Here is a 12688-nt window from a genome sequence, read left to right on the forward strand (position 1 = left end):
GACAAATAAAAAATTTAAACAACTTATGTGTCTGCCACAGTATATATGTAGAATTTTATACAAATAAAAATCATTTGTTTAAGTTGAGAATGACATTAAGTTGGAACATTCAAAGTATATTAGTCAATACTAATTACTTCATTAGGCTGACTGTCATTTAGTTTCGTGCGCTTGCTTTTAGTAGGACCCACATCTTCCTCATCCGATGAGTCAAGTATTTCGGTTATATTTTCATCATCTGTCAGATTGTCTGGCTTCCGTTTAATTGCTACCTTTGGTGGGCTTTTGACGGTAAGCTGTTCTGTTTTCGTGTTTACAATCTCCTGAACATCATCATCTTCTTCAATGACGAGACAATCATCATCATCGTCCTCAACTTCAGGCAATCGAGTGCGCTTTGAGGTCGATGGACCATCATCAGCAATATCACTACCATTCGCCGGACGCTTGCGGGAGGTGGAACTCTGTTCCTCGCTATCTTCCTTCGGTTTCTCTTCTTGCTTGGGCTGTAATTGACTTTTATCGGCGATTACCTCGAACAGCACATCATCACGTTCAGCATCGAAGTGCGATATGATAATGCTAAGCTCATAGCTTTGGAAGAAATCATCGCACTTGAGAATCACACCATCTACAATGTTCATCTCCGAGAGCAGCTTCTGTTCATTGCATTCGGTTTCACCCTCCTCCGAAGAGATGACAATGGAGCCGGTGGCCTCGACTGTGACATCCGGATTGACCATATTCAGAGTTTTAATGAGAACATCATCGCGAAAAGCTTTAACTTGAATGCGCTTGGTGTCGATGCGCAATGTAATTGCCGGATCACTGGCACACACATAACAATTGGGATTTGGTGGCGGAAAGAATGTATCTGCCACAAGGAACTGCTGGCGTCCATTGAGACGTAGACGAGCATAGACAGCCTTGCATTGCTCCCACTTGGACTGCAACACACTGAATGCGCGCATCACGGAAATGCCAGCGGTTATGGCATTTGTGGTCGCAATAGCTGGAATGATGTTGCCAGCCATTGATTTGATTTCGAAGCGTGATTTGCGCTCTATATCAAAAATATGGGAACGCACATTGGCACAGGCAGCCACAAAATCCATGGCAGGCTGATCATCCTTATCCCATACAAGGGTATCACTGCCTTCTAGCTTCAGGAAAGCAGCGCTCAACTCTTTGATAGCATTGGCAAACACATGGGCGCATTCCTCCACGGTCCAAACTTTATGATGCTGACGCGCGAACTCTGGAGCTTCTGCTGTCTTGGTGCCGTCGGGCAACAACGTATCCCATTGAACGGGCACAGGCGCCTTGCGAGACTTCCAGAGATTCGACATGCGCAACAAGTAGTTGATGTCCTCGTTGAAGAACTTGTTGAACAATTTGCCAGCATCATAGTTACAGTCCTTCGCCCATTGGCGTGTATTGATGCGCACCACATTGCCATTGTTTTTTGGCTCGCCTTCAGATTCAGCTTCAGTTGATTTCTCTTGCTCCTTATCATTTTCTTTATCCTCCATGGCAACATCACCAGCGCCATCAGCTGCTTTTGCTTCTGCTGTTACACTTTCATTTTGTGCTTCCGGATCAGCAGAGTCTGGCGAAATATCCTCATCCTCAACAGATTCTCCAAAGAGTTGACTGCAAAAGAATTGATGAATTATTTATTCTTAAAATGTTAATTTTACTACAGCTTACTTGAACAAATGCTTGGCCCAGACAATGCAATGAATGGGCTCCGATGGTGTGTTCCTTATGGTGCAGCCGGGAAAACTGCGTTGCTTCTCCTTTGGTGTGCATTCGTAGCATTGCGTCAAGCCGCGCTTAATCAGCTCCACTTGACCATTGTAGCCAGAGGTGCCACTTTCGATTAGCGGTACATCGGCATTCAAACACATGCGGTTCACATGGTTGCGAGCTGCTCGGTTATCTAAGGCGCTGAGGACCACATCAAATTTCTTGAAGAAGTTGACACCATAATCAGTTCTGCAAATAAAACCAATCGTTAATCAATCTCAATTGCACGGATCAACACCGATCACTTACGATGTAACGCTATCGTGGTATGCCGTTATATTCGCATCAGGATTGAAGCTGAGTGCACTTTCGCGTGCTACGCGTGCTTTTGACTTGCCCACATGCTCACGATGGAACAGGAACTGCCGATTCAAATTGCTTAGATCGATGGTATCCAAATCGATCTAAAAGTATTTTAATTAGTTGCACTTTTAATTTACACTATGGCGGCTAATTCTTTTACTTACAATTTCAATTTGCGTGAAGCCGCTGAGGACAAGATTTTTAAGCACCTCGCAGCCGATGCCACCGGCGCCAACAACCAACACTTTGGACTTCTTAACTAATTCCTGCAATGTTGCGGGCAAAACGCCATCAATTGATGAGGCCATTATTTGATTATTATTATGATGCTTCCACAGTCGTGCTGATAGAAAATAAATTCGCAAATGACGCTCGCCGGCTTTCTTCAATGTGTATGTATAGCTATTACTCCAGCCCTGGAATATAAATGGATCAGCTGGGTGTGTGCGTATGTAACCCTTGGGATAAGCAGTTTGACGTTTCACAACACATATTTTTAAGCATTTTCTGTATTTGTCACACACAGCCACACAATTTCAATTGATTGTATTTTTTGTAGCTTCATGTGTGTGTATTGTTGTGTTGAAGCGAAAAGCGGACGTTTTATTTTTTAGGTGCTTGTTTTTGTGCAGCACGACACCTACTGCGCTAAATCTGTTAATTTGAAAAAACATATTAAAATCATTTGAAGAATTTATTCAAAACACACACACTACAAACATGGCAGAGGTGCGACGTAGGAAGACGGACAACGAGGCTGACGATGCTGCTGCTGCTGTTGCCGCGAGTAGTGCAGCTGATTCTTCGGATCATGTAAGTTTGTTTCCTTTTCCCTGTCCAGGAAATTAAGAGAAAATGCAACTTCACTTCTTTGGCATAAATATGGAATGCATCCTTATTTGCTGCGCATTCCCAATTTGCAATAATTGAAGCGCAAAATCAGGCAAAATTTATGTATGTATACCCACACAACAAGAAATTTAATACATACATACACAAACACATACGTGTATGTTTCTGTGTGTGCAGTGTTTTTGTTATTTTCTGACGCAAAAGCAGGTGGTAAGAGAGCGCCATCTAGCGAGAGAGCAACGAGAGAGAGAGAGAGACTGAGGACACTAACGGTGAAAAACCAATAACAAATATACTGTGTACTCTCACACACACACACACTTGCTTACTCTCTCCCATAGTTACAAGAATAATAGGCAAATCCAATTAAGTGACCATTACGGAAGCGGTGGGACGCTTCCAACCCCCCATCTGTTACTCACCCCCAGCGAATTAGCTCGACACCGTGCATTCTGTAAGAGACACGCTTGTCTTTTGGTTGCGCGCCGTGTCTTTATGATAATGATAATGATGACGGTGATAATGCTCAAAAGCCGCACTATGTTTCAGCTAGCTAGCGTCTTTCACTTTCTTATCAAGACCTTGCTAATATGTTGTCACCCAAACAAAACACGCCACCTTCCAACAGCCAACCACGCCAACTTGGATAAATAAATTACCCAAATGTTTTGTACTGATTATATGTTCTACACATGTACATATGTACATGTGTACATATTCAACCGGAATATTGGACTTTGATATTTTGTTCGAAAATGACTTAGTCTGTTCTTTTTGTGATTTATTTTATAGGTTGATTCGGAGGAGGAGAAAATACCTGAGGAGAAATTCGTTGAGGAGTTGGCTAAGAATTTGCCCCAAGGTACAGATAAAACACCAGAACTTTTGGACTCTGCTCTGAAGGATTTGCCCGATCGGTATGTGATATATATTTGTTTATTTATCCAAAAATTCCAAAATTATTTCAAGACAGCCACCAGCTGTCTAAAGTATATGTACCGTAACACTTAAAGGTCAAAATTTCCAATTTAAATTATTGCAAAACTAATGACTGTGAAAATTAAATGTGTGTGAAAACATTTAATCGACATATGGTATTCAATTTGTTTATATATATTACACTATTTTCTTTTAGATGGAAAAATTGGGTCATACGCGGTATATTCACATGGATCATGATCTGTGGGTTCGCATTAATCATCTATGGTGGACCATTAGCCTTGATGATTACGGTGCGTTTCATTTGAATTGTTCATTTATTAGAGGTTAATAACTATATTAACTAGTTACTTATCTAAATGCATTTATAGACGCTGTTGGTGCAAGTGAAGTGCTTTCAGGAAATTATCTCAATTGGTTATCAAGTGTATCGTATACACGGTTTGCCCTGGTTTCGTAGTCTCTCCTGGTATTTCTTGCTCACTTCCAACTATTTCTTCTATGGCGAGAATCTAGTCGATTACTTTGGGGTCGTAATCAATCGTGTGGTAAGTGTCTATACACCACAATTGTCATTGTAATACTTGCATACTTATAATTATGTATTGCTTTCGCAGGAATATCTTAAGTTCTTGGTGACCTATCACCGCTTCCTCTCATTTGCCCTGTATATCGTTGGCTTCGTTTGGTTCGTGCTCTCGCTGGTCAAGAAATACTATATCAAACAGTTCAGCCTATTCGCCTGGACGCACGTCTCGCTGCTGATTGTCGTCACACAGAGCTATCTAATTATACAGAACATATTCGAGGGACTTATTTGGTTTATAGTGCCCGTATCGATGATTGTTTGCAATGATGTCATGGCGTATGTGTTTGGTTTCTTCTTTGGACGCACACCCCTCATAAAGCTCAGCCCGAAGAAGACGTGGGAGGGCTTTATTGGTGGTGGTTTTGCCACGGTACTATTTGGCATATTGTTCTCATACGTCTTGTGCAATTACCAATATTTCATCTGTCCCATACAATATTCGGAGGAACTGGGTCGCATGACCATGTCCTGTGTTCCCAGCTATCTGTTTACGCCACAGGAATACAGTCTTAAATTGGTAAGTCTATATGCACTGCAATTAGGCACAATTTAATAATAATCTAATCAAATGGAAATTGCAGTTTGGCATTGGAAAAACCTTGAACATTTATCCATTCATTTGGCACTCGATTTCGTTGAGTCTGTTCAGTTCAATAATTGGACCTTTCGGCGGCTTCTTTGCGTCCGGATTTAAGCGTGCTTTCAAGATCAAGGTAAGAACATTTTGTCAATCTTTTATTATTTCAATTATTAACATTTTTGTTCTACATAGGACTTTGGCGATATGATTCCTGGACATGGCGGTATCATGGATCGCTTCGACTGTCAGTTCCTCATGGCCACGTTCGTAAATGTTTACATTTCGAGTTTTATTAGAACTCCTTCACCAGCTAAACTCTTGACACAGGTTTGTGAATATCTAAGAAAGTTAAAAATAACTTTTGAAATGTAATTATTTTCATTACTCTTCCAGATTTATAATCTTAAACCGGATCAACAATACCAAATCTATCAGTCCTTGAAGGATTCTCTGGGCGATATGCTAAACTAAATATTTCGACAACAACAATTGTTTGCTTTAGTCGTACGTCTATATAAATATTCATTATAAAAATGGAAGATTCTATATATACATATATATATATATATATATATATGATGATCGGTATAAGAAAATGCAGCAAAAACCTCTCGAATGCTGTTAGTCTCCTTAAAAAAAAGCGATTCGCTTGAATCCAATCAAAACACGCGCGGATAGTTTTAATTTTGAGCATAATTTTTGTTATGTTTTTAGTTATAGTTTAGAATTTTGTTGTTGTTACAATTTTAAGTTATTTCAGTTACGATTATTATTATGATTATTATAATTATGATCAATATGGCATTATATAGTGCAATTGTAATCCCCTTATCGGAGATTTGCTATTAAGCGATTCCATTAATTTTAATGACATGCGATTGCGTTATGAGATTGACTTTTTACCAAATCGAATTAAACACTGGAAAAATGAAAGCAAACGAAATGCGAACAAAAACAAAAAAAAATTCAAACAACCAGTTAAGCGATCCTATAAATTTGATGTTTTGTGTGTCTCCATATGTACTATGTGTGAAATGACATCCCTGCACGAGTCTGTATAAAACTACTTATGCATATATGTATGTGTACTATTTTACCAACTATTAGTTTAGAAAAGGGAAGAAGAATGTCCTTCAATCGAGGCAAATTTAGTTTAGTTTGTGAAATGTTCCCTAGTTAATGTCTAACTTGTAGTCTAAAAGTTGGATGCGCATTTTGTTGTATCTAATCAATACGTAATATTGAGTATCAAATGATTTCATATTTTACCAGTTCATGTCTAGTGCAATATACATAATACCATTTAAAACATTGTTTTTTATTTCAATTCATGATTTTTTTTAAATTCTTAATTTATTGAATTGTATAATCTTAGCATTTATATATGTTTTGGTTAATGATATACGGTTAACAAGAAAGAAAAAAAAAACAATTTCTTACACTTACTCAATTGAATTCAGATCCAGCAAACTGTTTAATATATAAGGCAAGTCTCTATTGATGTTATAAAACGAAAACAATATTAAAGTGAATGTAAGTTAATGAGAAACAAAAACTATTGGTGATGGATCAAACTCAAAAAAGAAATAATTCCATTTGTATTTAAAGCTTTTATTTCGATAGATATAATATATATCTACAATATCATTTGGAGGAAGGCCCATCGCTTATTTCAATAGGCTTCACTAGGATCTTGCTGATCAGTGAACGGTTTAGATCTTCAACATCGGTTTTCTTCAGATTAAAGTAAATCTGCCGATGGCGCGCATCATCCAGTAAATGTCGCCACATATCCACAGCCTATAATAATGCAAAATATTTTAACTATTCGTATATACATTGGATTGTTCAATACAAGTATACCTTCAAATCATCGAAATTACCACAGATGATGAGGCAACGACGAGGTCTCGTAATGGCCACGTTTAATCGTTGATAATTAGTGAGGAAGCCAACTCCACGAGTGCGTGCATTCGATATAATGATGACATCTCGCTCCTGTCCTTGATATGCATCTACCGTATTTGGTACGATCATCATTTCTCTGGGTATCACACTGCTAAGCACAGAGCACTGATTGCTGTACGGCGTTATTAAGCCGTATTTGTAACGCGTTGTCGGCATATGTTTCTTCAACTCTATCAGCAACTTGGCCACAAAGTGAGCCTCCTCGATGTTGCTAATACTCCGGCTTCTGCTGTCGTTTGTGTCTTTTGTGTAACTCAAGTTGATCACACAATACGGAATAATGGGCGACAATAACTGTTTTGTTGCATCCGCATTGACCAGTTGATCATGATAAAAGTAACTATTCGGCCATCTGCATATCTCCGGATGCATTCGATACTGCATGCTCAGTTTAAACACTTTGGTATGGGCCAAATAATTTTTACCCGACTTGCTGAGATGATGCGTCAAATTGCGTTGAATGCGATCGAACATCGAGTTACCCAATCCAAGATCAATAGCCTTCTGAGACAGCACTGTTGCAGGCAACTGCTGAGTGTCGCCCACTAAAACGAGACCACGTACTCCAAACTGCAGAGGTAGAAGTGTCCAGGGCTCAGTGCATTGAGTCGCCTCATCAATGATGCAAACATCAAAGTAATCGATGTAGTAAGCGAGTTTCACACAACTGGAGAGCGTTGTGCACACAATGTTGGCACGCCGGATATATTTCTTCGAGAGTTCGTACTCTTCGCGGGGCGTCAATGGTGGATTGAGTCGTTCATTCAGTGTCTTTAATTGTCGCTCCTTCGACTGCAACAACGGTTGCAAATAGCTAGTGCTCGCAGAGTTCTTCTGCTTAAGCTCGGCAATTTCTGCTTTAAGCATCTCCTGTTGTTGCATTAAGTTCGCTCTGTTCTCAGCCGTCAGACGCTTGCCTTTCTCTTCACGTTCAATTTTCAACAGATGCTCCAACGAGACTTCGCCGACCTTCGAATCGATCTTATCAAATCGACCAAAACGCAGCAATCGGAATTGCGAGTGAGTCATGCATTTGCGTGCACGATTCAAATACATTGTTATATTATCAACAGCCGTGTTGCTGTGAGCGCATATTAAAATTTTGCGATCGAGTTGACGATTGCTTCGGCCATACATGCATTGTAACGTCAGATTCGAGATGACCACCGATTTGCCAGTTCCCGGCGGACCCTGTATCAATGTGATGCTGGGTGTTGAATCGTCAATTAAACGTATCCATGTATTCTGACAAATATCGATCTGATGATCATTCAGTTTCGTGAAGCCTTTATATTCCGTATCCTTCAATATATGCTTGTCAAAGGATAGCACATTCTCGCTGGGTTGCAGGATACGGCGATACAATGGTGAGCGGCCCAGTTGATAAACGGCACTGAACGCTCCCAGCTCCACTCGCAAATTGTCCACGACAGGGCGAATCGTAAGCGTCTTAGCCATCTCCAGCATCTCCTTGTTGATGTTCTGCGTCAGTATTTCAAAGGTCAACTCAAAAATAGTGCCTAAAAGTTGACAAACAAAATGAGTATATCGAATATACTATAATGCATATTTAGTATACAGTTACCGGCTATGTGCCTCATGCGAGGCATTGTTGCGAATGTTTCAAAAATGTTTCCATCACTGCTCAAAGTATAGAGATCAAATTGCTTAGCGGGCTTGTTTTTGCCTGCGAATGAAGATGAAATTATATATTATATATTTTCTATATTTAATTTTATAACAATATAAACAAGTAAAAAAGCTACAGTCGAGAGTGCTCGACTGTAATATACCCGCTACTTATTTTTAATAAAAGCAAAACAGTGCGGAATTATTCTAATTAATATACCACAAAAATACTAAAATATATTTATTTGGTATATTCATATAGTACTACGTTCAAAATATACCATAGACCAGATTGTCAGCCAAAGCAACTAAAACCCGTTGTTTCCCATATAAACATATTTCTTAAACCACTTCTACAACTTACCTGATCGCATCCAAATTTGCAGTAATAATAAAAACTATAGATATTATTGTCTGTAGCAAAATTCGGGATTCTAACTTTAAACGCTTGTTATTCGACTTTTATCGATTTGAGGGGCGGAAATGCGCGTGTCAAAAATTTTAAACAATTTGGATGTGCGTGCCGAAAAAGATTGATAGCTCTATCTCTTATAATCTCTGAGATCTAGATGTTCATATGAACGGACGGACAGACAGACGGACCATGGAATAACTTCTCGGTTGTTGACCCTGATCATGAATGTATATACTTTATAGGGTCGGAGATGTATCATTCTGTCTTTTACATAAATTTCCTGCAAGCAGTAGCGGGTATAAACTTAACTTACATCGGGTGATCAGAATATAACGTGGACGACTTTTTGTGCTCTCACAGGTAAAGCTCTCTAAACTAACTTCATAGGTATGTGTGGAGTTCTTGTATTCACGTTCTATGGTGGTCAAGAGCTCGACTTTCATTAATGGCACGAATGTTCTAAAAAAGAAAGTTATTACAATCAATAATCGAACAACAAAGGCAAATCACTTACTCTTTGTACTGTTTAAAGGTATTGAATTCGGTTGGAATGGGCAAAAGGATATCCGATTCCGCTACCTCGTTTGGATCGCGCAGGGAGAGCCATTGATTGCCCCAGCTTAGAATGTTGCTAGTGATGAACTCATTACAGTTTTGTGCCTTTCCCAGGGCCAAAGCCCATTCGCGTCGCTCAGCATATGTGCTCAGCGAGAACTTGTTGGTGTCCTTGATATTGTTCGTTTTTCTGATCGCACCTTCCACACGCTCGATAATGCGGATTTGAACGTTGTCGTTGAATCGAACACGACGATTGCGTTTGACTTTCATATTCCGTTCCTCCTGCAAAGCGAAGTCACGTTCCATTTCGGCAAATGTAACTCGATTACAGGTTCGACGATTTCGTGCCGATTCAGCGTCCTTACGCTCCGCCGGCTGATTGGATTGAACGGGCGGATCTTCCAGCTGTGAAGGACAATCGAGTGTAACACGCCGCCGAGTTAACTGAGCTCTTGCAGCGGTTGTGTCCAATTTGTTTCGCTTTGCTGATGTTACGGGCTCCACCTCCTTTGTGAGAAAATCACCACGGTTGCTATTACTTGGCTTGGGTACGCTGTGTTTGCGTTTCAACTCGGACGATGATGATGAAGATTTCTCTGGGGAAGGTTTCGATTTTTCGGACAATTTCTTGAGATGCTCGCGACGCTTTTCCTTATTCTTTTCATACTCGATCTTCTGATCTTTGGGCTTTTGATACCATTTCTTTTTCATTTCGTCTTGGTAATCTTTGGAGCGCTGTCTTTCCAAAATGTTTTGTTTATCTTCGACTTTCTTGCTTTCGGCTGAAACGCCTCTTAGCTTGCCACGATGCTTGGGTAATTGCGGTGCTGTAATCAATGTTGGTCCGCGATTGGTTTTTTCAATCAATGGTGGTTTCTCAATTAAGTCATTTCGATCAACATAACATGAGATAGATCTGTTCATCAGGCGAGGTGATTTATTTTTCGGTGTTGTGGAAGGTAATTCTTTTGTTCCTTCATTTGTTGGCTCGACGGATTTGCTTGGTGATTCTTTGTTTAAGGTTTCCTGAGGTTTGCAAATGAAGTCGCTTGATTTCTCAGTTGTTGAGCTAGAGCAAATCAATATTGGTTCTTGATTGGTTTTCTCCAACAATTTCGGATTTTCAACATCCTTTTCAGGTATTAAAGCAGGGCGTTCAACATAACATGATACAGATCTGTTCATCAACCGAGGCGACTTAGTTTTGGGTGCTGCGTCAGACTTCACCTTTGTTGACTCATTTGTCGACTCCGCGGATTTACTTGATTCTTTGGCTGTGGATTCCTGGGATTTGCGATTCGAGTCGCTGGATTTCTCAGTGGTTGAACTCGAGTAGGAACGCTTACGATTTGTAGTAGATTTCTCCTTAGTTGAGCTTTTCTTGTCCTTTGTCTTGTCGGACTTGGACGTTGTGGCAGTTTTGTCTGAGCTTTTTCTTCTATGCCTCTTTTTTGAGTCCTTGCTGTGCGATGAGCTTTTACTAGATTTACTAGATTTCTCATTAGCTGCCTGATCGCTTGGCTCCTCCTGAATGTTATCAAAGCCTAGATTTTCTTCATTATCCATAGGATAGATTTGCGACATGACGTTTTGCGAAAGCAGTTTCGACGACCAATCTGCCACCTTGGTGAACAGCTCGACTTCGTCGTCATCATCGATAATCACAATCTCATTCTCGTCGAATTGTTTGGATATATCACTTTCCATTTTGATCGGTTCCAGCAAGTTATCATTGTCCCGATTGTCAACATCATCTCCGCTGAGATTGATGCCCTCGAAGTCCATATCTTCTTTAATCTCTTGCAGCACAGCCTGTGACATAGCAAAATTTTCATCATAATCGCCATCGCTCTCATCACCGAGAACAATCTCTTCAACAACAGCCTCTTCATTTTTGTCTTCCACAACAACCTCCGCGTTTCCGCCGGCTTCAACAGCAACCTCTACATTTTTGTCCTTGTCAACATCTTCAGTTTTGTCCTCGTTCAATTCAATTACATCACCATTGCATATATTATTTGGACCCACTGGAACATGCTTGTTATTCAGCTTCTGGAAAACATACGGATTAATCTGCAAAACGGATTCCAGCAGCTCTTTATCAGGTTCGCCGAATATATTTTCAATGTCGTGGGTGGCTGTCAACAAAGCTTCGGCTTTAACTTCCGGCAATATCGGCAAATGCAATGCTCGATGCGCATTTTCATTATCTTTATTGGCATTTTCATTGCTAAGCTCTACATTTGCCGGTTTCGTTGTGCTAATGATTTTGCCATTATTATCATCATCTTCGTCATCGGAAATTTGTATAACATCTTCTGCTGTAGGGCACATTTGTTTCACTATAAATATGGCATAGTTTGGTGGCACAATCCCTGGTTCATCTACTTCAACTCCCAAACCTAATCGGTCTCCATCATTGAGTAGCTGAGTGTTGGCTTTAAGTAATGCCTTATTTATAAACACGCCATTCAGAGATTTCTGTTTGTAATAGAAATGTTTAAAGGCTGCACATCGTTTGTTTATATCACCCACTCACCATTTGTTCCAAAACAACTCCAGTCTCAATGTTTACAATTAATTTGGCATGCATCCTCGACAAAAACTCATTTCCCGGCAGCACAACCTTGCAGCACGAGTGCCGACCCACTGTATTTTCACCAGACTGCAATATTATCTTTTTTGCCAGAGCTAATGTGCTCCAGATACCAATAGTTGGTTGGTGCATCCATTGCGGAAGGGCAATGATGAAATTCAATCCAAACAACATTAACTGTTGCGCACTCCGCAATGTACGAGCCGAGACTGTGCGAACTAGTGTGACCAACTGCTATTATTTTCTAGGATTTTTGATTTCAAATCTACCGCCAAGTTTATTGATGTAATGTTTTTTAATTGGAATCGAGGATATCAAAAAAATAGTTTAATAACTGCAACTACATATTTGTAAATATTTGCATGAACAAATAATCACCAACTTTACACAAACTATAGTTGCACTTGAAGTACAATTCGGGTTTGAAACGACTAGTGTGCCCAGTTGATC

The 12688-nt window shown here is 39.9% G+C and overlaps 3 protein-coding genes across 3 annotated transcripts; 1 reads left to right on the plus strand and 2 right to left on the minus strand.

Annotated features, from left to right (window-relative positions):
- Positions 1-48: 48 nt before the first annotated feature.
- LOC133846091 (SUMO-activating enzyme subunit 2) lies at positions 49-2601 on the minus strand. The gene is made up of 4 exons (XM_062280839.1): positions 2277-2601; positions 2059-2213; positions 1711-1998; positions 49-1653 (listed from the first exon to the last, which is right to left on the minus strand). Exons 1-4 carry the CDS (start codon positions 2418-2420, stop codon positions 120-122), a joined length of 2121 nt encoding a protein of 706 aa, XP_062136823.1. The 5' UTR covers positions 2421-2601; the 3' UTR covers positions 49-119.
- Positions 2602-2676: 75 nt separating this feature from the next.
- On the plus strand, positions 2677-6555 carry LOC133846093 (phosphatidate cytidylyltransferase, photoreceptor-specific). The gene is made up of 8 exons (XM_062280842.1): positions 2677-2925; positions 3757-3881; positions 4100-4196; positions 4275-4451; positions 4521-5009; positions 5074-5205; positions 5265-5399; positions 5466-6555. Exons 1-8 carry the CDS (start codon positions 2833-2835, stop codon positions 5541-5543), a joined length of 1326 nt encoding a protein of 441 aa, XP_062136826.1. The 5' UTR covers positions 2677-2832; the 3' UTR covers positions 5544-6555.
- On the minus strand, positions 6279-12453 carry LOC133846090 (uncharacterized). The gene is given in 7 exon segments (XM_062280838.1): positions 6279-6872; positions 6936-8560; positions 8626-8727; positions 9398-9543; positions 9599-12123; positions 12182-12325; positions 12327-12453. Coding segments are annotated over 7 exon segments (4746 nt in total). The 5' UTR covers positions 12375-12453; the 3' UTR covers positions 6279-6716.
- Positions 12454-12688: the final 235 nt, after the last annotated feature.

This window comes from Drosophila sulfurigaster, chromosome 3, assembly GCF_023558435.1.
Source record: "Drosophila sulfurigaster albostrigata strain 15112-1811.04 chromosome 3, ASM2355843v2, whole genome shotgun sequence".
Classification (NCBI taxonomy): Eukaryota; Metazoa; Arthropoda; class Insecta; order Diptera; family Drosophilidae; genus Drosophila; species Drosophila sulfurigaster.